This window comes from Mus caroli, chromosome 8 (genome assembly GCF_900094665.2).
Source record: "Mus caroli chromosome 8, CAROLI_EIJ_v1.1, whole genome shotgun sequence".
NCBI lineage: Eukaryota > Metazoa > Chordata > Mammalia > Rodentia > Muridae > Mus > Mus caroli.
The window spans coordinates 101,974,870-101,982,410 of record NC_034577.1 but is presented as its reverse complement, the minus strand read 5'-3'; the positions used below and the strand labels follow the sequence as shown (position 1 = coordinate 101,982,410).

Here is a 7,541-nt window from a genome sequence, read left to right as displayed (position 1 = left end):
CCTTTTGCCCTCGTACAGTGGAGGTGTCCCTGCTTCCCTGTAGCAAGGACTCCCTCATGAGGTTCTGCTTCCCCCCACCCCCCAGGGCCGAGACTTCCCCTTTGATGACTGCGGCAGGGCCTTCACTTGCCTCCCTGTGGAGAACCCACAGGCCCCTGTGGAGGCCTTGGTATGCAACCTGGACTGCCTGTTGGATATCATGACCCACCGGGTAAGGCCAGGTAGTCAACCCAGAGTGGGTCCTCCCAGATGAACCAGTTTGCACATACTGAGCCACCCGTGAGGGTCTATGAGGCACGGATGGGGAACCCTAGGAAGAAAGGTCAGTAGTGAGCACACTAGAGCTTCAAGCAGATAAGCAGTTAGTTTGGGGGCCAGGTGTGGTGACGAACACCTTTAATCTCAGCACTCAGGAGCAGAGTCAGTTGGGTCTCTGAGTTCCAGCCCAGCTGAGTCTACATCGTGAGACTCTGCCTCAAACAAACAAACAAACAAACAAACAAAAAGTATGGGAGGAGGTTGGGTGGGAGGTTGAATGTCAGTTAACACTGACATCGTGGCACCTGATAGGCCCTGATGCTTCAGTGGCAGACGCTTTTCAGTTTTAAGTGAACACACAGGGGTGGGGTGGAGTGGGTCGAGGCGTCGGGGATGGTGAAAGAGTGGAGGATGGGCTGGGCCAGGCCACTAGCTAAATTACCTGGTCTTTCATCTCTTTCCCTGGTCCCCTGCAGCTGGGTCCAGGTTCCCCACCAGGTGTGTGGGTCTGCAGCACCGACATGCTTCTGTCTGTTCCTCCAAACCCTGGTGAGCATGCGTGGCCCGGGACCGCCTTCCCTCGCCAAGTCTGTCCCAGCAGCCTATTTATAAAGGAAGCATGGGCCCGGTCATTGGTCTGTTGAGCCTCAGTCTGCCCTTCCGCAGACTTGGTAGCTGGTTGTGGTGGTTCATGCCTTATAATTCTTGCACTCGGGAGGGCAAGGCAGGAAGAGTGCAGCAAATGCAAGCGGCTGTGAGTTCTAGACCAACGTTCACCCCCACGCCCACGGGGGCGGAGTTAAATAGGAATGACCAGGAATGCCCCGCCCCTTTGGCTCACAGTGACTTGTGAAAGAACTTTAAGGGGAGAAGGGGGTTGCCATTTTCCCAGAGGAATGTCCACTTGGCCTTGGAAACTGTATTTCCCTTCCAGAGCTCCCAGACGCTGCTGCTCTGGGCTCGTTTCCTCCTGTCTGGGGCTCCCTACCTTGCCACCCTGATTGTGCCATCCCATAGGGATCAGTTGGGATGGCTTCCGGGGAGCCAGAGTGATCGCCTTTCCTGGGAGCCTGGCCTATGCGCTGAACCACGGTGTCTACCTCACTGACTCACAGGTATTACTCCTGGTACAGCTAAGCTGCCCTGGGGTTGGGGTGCTTTTCTGGTCATGTGCTCTGGGACCTGCAGTTCTTGATATCTGTCGTCCACGTGGTCTCGAACCTGAGTTCTGATGCAGCTCACTTGCCTAGATGTCAGGCTGTGTGCTCAGGGGCTGAGGCTGTGACAGTGACTAAAGCCTGCCGCCTCCCCCCCCCCCCCCGGCCCCACTCTCTCTTATACAGATAGAAGTCAGCTGCTTTGTCCCCTCAAACGCACCGCACCGGTACCTGCCTGACTCGCACCTACTCACTGGGAGACCGTTTGCTGACTCTTACAGCTGTGCCTACTTCCTGGTCCTCTCTTGTTCCTGGTGCTCATTCAGTTCCTCCCTCCCACAGGGCTTGGTTTTGGACATTTACTACCAGGGCACTAAGGCGGAGATACAACGGTGTGTCGGACCTGATGGGCTGGTACCACTGGTATGGTTCACTGGGCTTGGGACGAGGGGTCCTGGAGACTTTTGGGAATAGAGGAGGACAGTTTCCCTTTCTGGGGGAGAGACCCACTCTTTTTTAGAGGATCCGAGGCCAAGCTAGAACCAGAACCTAAAGAGACATGCAGCAGGGCAGATGAGGCCAGAATCCATGGAGCAGGTAGATGTGGAAGCTCAGGGTCTTGCCTTGGTCCAGAAAGCTACCAGATGTGAGCAAGGTAGGGAATGTAGTAGGAGATTAGAGGCAGCCTGGTGGATGTGGGTAGGATGTTGGGTGTAGAGCTGAATTTGGCAGACCTGAAAGTTGAGGGGGTTCTGTAAGGTGCTTTTGTAGAAGCTGACCAAACCTGGAATATGGGGGCTGGGGTGATCCCAAAACCCCATGCCTTTTATGATACCACACCACATTCGGCTCATCTGTGTGTGCCCTCCTCAATTCATGCCTGAGCTTGGCACCAGGGTTCCTCCACGTGAGCTTTGTGGGTCCCTCCAGGTCTCTGGGGTCGTCTTCTTCTCTGTGGAGACTGCTGAGCACCTCCTAGCCACTCATGTGAACCCACCGCTGGATGCCTGCACCTATATGGGCTTGGACTCTGGAGCCCAGCCTGTGCAGGTGACTAAAGGAAGCAACCGGGGTCTCCCGGCTGGGGGGGTGAGAGGCTGAGTGACCTCCGGCCAGTCCTTTCCCTTTTCTGGGTTAGCTTCTGCAGATGGGACTAGCCCAACCCAGCCGTGGGATTGTGGGGCCCAGCCACTGCCCTGCCAATAGCCACGCTTCTCCCCCTCACCCAGCTGTCTCTGTTTTTCGACATCCTGCTCTGCATGGCTCGGAATATGAGCAGGGAGAACTTCCTGGCTGGGCGGCCCCCGGAGTTGGGGCAAGGTGACATGGATGTAGCAGGTTACCTGAAGGGAGCCCGGGCCCAGCTGTGGAGGGAGCTTCGAGATCAGCCCCTCACAATGGGTGGGTATCTCTTATTAGCCCTTGGGTAGAAAGAGAGAGAGCTGCCTCCTGCACTGTGGACTAGGCAAGCCTAGCCCATGAACTGGACAGTTATGCTCTCCCCATCCAGAACTTTCCTGCCAAGGTACTTCCCTTCCCTGTCCTCCTGTTGTCTCCGTTTTGGCTCCTTTCCCACTGTGTCCTCCTGGTAGCTATGGGCCTGAGGCAGGTTGCAGCTCAGCTTTATCATTGGCCCAAGTGGCTCACCCCCCATGCCTGCCTCTCTAGTGTCTGGCGAGGATGTTTGTTGGCAGCCAACTGACCCTGTACTGTAGCTGCAGCAGGCACAGGGTTGGAGTCAGTTCTTTTAAGAAAGATTTCTCTTTTAATTTAAAAACTATATGTGGGTTTTGGAGAGATGGCTCAGCGATTAAGAGCACCCACTGCTCTTTCAGTGGTCCCAAGTTTAATTCCCAGCAACCACAGGATGGCTCACAACCATCTGTAGTGGGATCTGATGCCCTCTTCTGGTGTCTGAACCAGAACACAACAGTGTATTCACATACATAAAATAGATACATCTTCTTTGTTTTAAAGATTTATTTTATCTTATGTATATGAGTATACCATAGCTGTAGATGGTTGTGAGCCTTCATGTGGTTGTTGGGAGTTGAATTTTTAGGATTTCTGCTTGCTTCGGTCAACCCTGCTCACTCAGTCCCTGCTCTCTCTGGTCCAAAGATTTATTTATTATTGTACATAAGTACACTGTAGCTTTCTTCAGACCCAATAGAAGTTGTCAGATCTCATTACAGGTGGTTGTGAGCCACCTATGGTTGCTGGGATTTGAACTCAGGACCTTAGGAAGAGCAGTCAGTGCTCTTACCCGCTGAGCCATCTCACCATCCCAGATACATCTTTTTTAAAATCCCCCAAAACCTATATGTTTGTGTGTCTGCCTGTTGGTATGAACATGTGGGTGCAGGTCCCTTAAGAGGCCAGAAGAGGGCGCTGGATCCCTTGGAGTTGGTGGTTGTGAGCCACCTGATGTGGGTGGGTGCTGGGAATTGAACTTTGGTCCTCTGCAAGAGCAACTGGGGCATCTCTCGAACCCCTGGGGTCCATTCTCATGTCTTTATAGTGTATGTCCCTGACGGCGGCTACAGCTACATGACGACTGATGCCACCGAGTTCCTGCACAGACTCACGATGCCTGGAGTAGCTGTGGCACAGATTGTTCACTCCCAGGTGGAGGTGAGACTTGTCTGTCCCTCCCCTCCCCTTTTTAAAAGATTTATTTATTTATTTATTTATTTATTTTCATGCATATGAGTACACTGTAGCTGTGCAGATGGTTGTGAGCTTTCATGTGGTTGTTGGGAATTGAACTCAGGACCTTTGGAACAGCAGTCAGTGCTCTTACCTGCTGAGCCGTCTCACCAGCCCTTGTCTGCCCCTTATTAGGCGCATGCTGAGTACTTGAGGTCAGTGAGATGTGGGCTCCAGAGATAGAAATTCCCTGTGCTTGGAACAGTTTACCTATGAGTTAAGGTACCATCAGCTCTCTTTTTTTCTTTTTTCTTTTTTTGGAGACAGGGTCTCCAAAAAGCTGGAGGCTGACCTCAAATTTGATAGATCTCCAAGGGTGTCCTTAAGTTTCTCCACCCCCTACCCCCTGCCCCAACCCACCAGACTGGGTTTGTGTAGCCCTGTCTGTCTGTAGACCAGGCTGGTCTTGATCTCAGAGATCTGTCTTGCCTCTGCCCACTGCTTGACTGACCTTGAAATTTTTATTTAAGACTTATTTTTTACATTTTATTTACTTGCATGTACGTGCATGCGTGCACATGTACATGCCTTCATGTGTGTACATGTGCACATGCTATAGCACGTATAGAAGTCAGAGGACAACTTAAAAGAGTCATTTTTCTCCATTGTTTGAGTTCAGGGATCAAACTCAGGTTTTCACACTTGGCAACACATGACTTTATCCCTTGGGCAACCTAGTGGTCAGACTTTGAACTTGCTTTTGTTTTGTTTTCTTTCTTTTATTTTTAATTTTTTTTTATTATGTATTTTCCTCAATTACATTTCCAATGTTATCCCAAAAGTCCCCCATACCCTCCCTTGTTTTGTTTTCTTAAAGACAAGGGTTTCTTTGTGTAGTCCTGGCTGACCTTGAGGTCACAGAGATCCTCCTGCTTCTGCCTCCCAAATTCTGGGATTAAAGCACACAGCACCACATTTTGATATCCCAGAGACACTGGAGGTGCAGAGAAGCCAAGCTACTTATTCAAGGCTAGAGAGTGGCCAGTTAATGGCTAGTTAGACACTAGGAAGGACCTTTCTGCAGGTTCTTTGGGGAGACAGGAGGCTGAGGACTGGACAGATGGCGTTCAAAGGTGGCCTTAGGGTAGGAGTGCTTGGATAGATCAGATGGGATGGAGAAAAGTTCTTTGGATTGGGCCAGGACAGGTCTAGAGTGGGATCTGGCTGGTTGAAGTTCCTGGAGTGTAGTGGGTCTTTATACTTTCCACCTAGGTATTTGTATCCAAGTAAGAATTGAGGTGCCCAGCCTCTGGCTTTCAGCTTTACCGGTTTTCTTCCCTGGCTTCACAGGAGCCACAGCTGCTAGAGGCTACGTGCTCCGTGGTCAGCTGCCTGCTGGAGGGCCCTGTGCACCTGGGGCCTCGCAGTGTCCTGCAGCACTGTCACCTGAGGGTGAGCTCTGACAGCATGGGCAGGGGGGGAAGCAGACGGGGTGGGGGTGCCATTGCTCAGCACTTGTTGGGGCCCCATGCACCTGCCCCTCACCTCAAGATACCTGCCTGCTTCCTTTCAGGGCCCCATTCGCATTGGCGCTGGCTGCTTTGTGAGTGGTCTGGATACAGCCCACTCGGAGGCACTGCATGGCCTGGAGCTCCATGACGTCATCCTTCAGGGACACCATGTGCGGCTGCATGGTGCCCTGAGCCGTGTATTTACTCTTGCTGGCCGTCTGGACAGCTGGGAAGTAGGCATCTACCTCACATTCCTTTGTCTCCATCTTTCGACACTGGGAACCCCCCAGGGGTCTGCCTCTGTCCTATCACAGGGTTTCTGAGCACTGGCCTGAGGGATAGACTGGGGGCGGGGTGACCAGACGTCTCATTGGACTTTTGAGGACTTTATCCCCATGTTAGAGGCTGGTGCTTGAGGTTTAGAGGGGTAGCTTGCTTTGGGTCTCTTGGCTAGTAATGGCCCCCATCAGGAGTAGACCTCAGGATTGTGCTCTAAGTCCTAGGCATTTGGGTGGAAGTGTTAAAAGTGGCTTAAAAGAACCTGTTCCTGTATGTGTGTCTCTCTCTTCCAGTCCCCTTTGGAGCATCTGTTCCCCAGTCTCTGGCCTGGTGTCCCCTAGTCCCTTTCAAAGGCCCCTGAATTCCTGACTGCTTCTTCCTCTTCCCCCAGAGACAGGGGGCAGGCATGTATCTCAACATGTCCTGGAATGAATTCTTCAAGAAGACAGGCATTCGGTAAGTAAGCTGCTTGCTTCAGTAGGCCTCTGTGGACCTAGGCAGCCGGTGTAGTTGCTGCTTTGTAGCTTTGCCCTGGGCGGCCCTGTCGGGTCCTCTCACCACCCTGCTAGGCCCACTACAGCTGGAACAGCTGGATTCTCCCCAGGACTTTTTCCTGAGCAGCTCTGCAGTTCCTGGCTGTGCTGTGTCTACACTTTGGGATTTTTTTATTCAGTATCTTAGGCAAGTTGACAGGGCAGCATAGCCTCCCTCCCCTAGTGACATACTAGTGCCGCCCATGGGAGAGTATGTCCTGTCCCCATGAGTTGACCAATAGGCTTGGAAAGAAGGCAGGGCCCTTAGCTTTCTTCCTACTAATGCACCTTTCTGCACCCCAGAGACTGGGACTTGTGGGACCCAGATACACCCCCCTCAGATCGATGCCTCCTCAGTGCCCGCCTTTTCCCTGTGCTCCACCCCATGAGGGCCCTGGGGCCCCAGGATGTGCTGTGGATGCTGCACCCCCGCAAACACAGAGGTGAGGCCCTGCGGGCCTGGCGAGCTTCCTGGCGTCTGTCCTGGGAGCAGCTGCAACCTTGCGTGGACCGGGCTGCCACACTGGACTCCCGCCGAGATCTGTTCTTCTGCCAGGCCTTGCAGAAGGCAAGGCACGTGTTAGAGGCGCGGCAGGACCTCTGCCTACGCCCACTGATCCGGGCCGCTGTCGGGGAAGGTTGCTCTGGGCCCCTGCTGGCCACACTTGACAAGGGTGAGTGTACTGGGTGTTAATAGTAAGGAGTTAGGCTATGGTGTCCTGCCCTGCCTGCCCTCTGGGCTGTCAATGGAAAGGACTAGGAAGCCATGTGATTCTAAAGTGGAAGAAACGCTGGAGTTTTATTTTCTAGCAATCTTCATTCTTGTTAGTAAGGCTTTTAGTGGGAGGTTCGCGCCCGGTTGCTAAGACTCTGGGTCCTTACAGCATCTACAGGCCTGTGTGTTCTGTACTGAGTGCCAGGATGAGGGCGTAAAGCTCCAGCAGGGACCTGGCATGTAGGCAGCTCTCCCACATAGTAGCTGGACCATATGGCCTGGTGGCTAAGAGTCTTAGCCTCATAGAAAGTGGCTCATTAGTGGCCCTGAGAAGAGTGGAATCTTGTCCCAGTTCAAATCACTCACCCACAGCTAGCTGAGATGAAGACTTCAACCCAGGTAGTTTGATCCCTGAACTCTTTTTTTTTTTTTTTTTTTT

At 52.7% G+C, this 7,541-nt stretch overlaps 1 protein-coding gene across 2 annotated transcripts in view; it reads left to right on the top strand.

Annotated features, from left to right (window-relative positions):
- The window catches only part of Fcsk (fucose kinase), a 20,998-nt gene that overhangs the window by 7,261 nt on the left and 6,196 nt on the right, over positions 1 to 7,541 (top strand). Inside the window, exons 5-15 of one of the 2 annotated variants that reach the window (XM_021170630.1) lie at positions 86 to 211; positions 735 to 807; positions 1,276 to 1,373; positions 1,758 to 1,838; positions 2,346 to 2,465; positions 2,645 to 2,816; positions 3,937 to 4,049; positions 5,415 to 5,516; positions 5,638 to 5,808; positions 6,246 to 6,310; positions 6,691 to 7,061. In XM_021170630.1, the coding sequence (XP_021026289.1) occupies positions 86 to 211; positions 735 to 807; positions 1,276 to 1,373; positions 1,758 to 1,838; positions 2,346 to 2,465; positions 2,645 to 2,816; positions 3,937 to 4,049; positions 5,415 to 5,516; positions 5,638 to 5,808; positions 6,246 to 6,310; positions 6,691 to 7,061 (1,492 nt within the window). The remainder of the gene's footprint in view (positions 1 to 85; positions 212 to 734; positions 808 to 1,275; positions 1,374 to 1,757; positions 1,839 to 2,345; positions 2,466 to 2,644; positions 2,817 to 3,936; positions 4,050 to 5,414; positions 5,517 to 5,637; positions 5,809 to 6,245; positions 6,311 to 6,690; positions 7,062 to 7,541) is intronic. The other variant, XM_029480363.1, reaches the window with a different exon arrangement.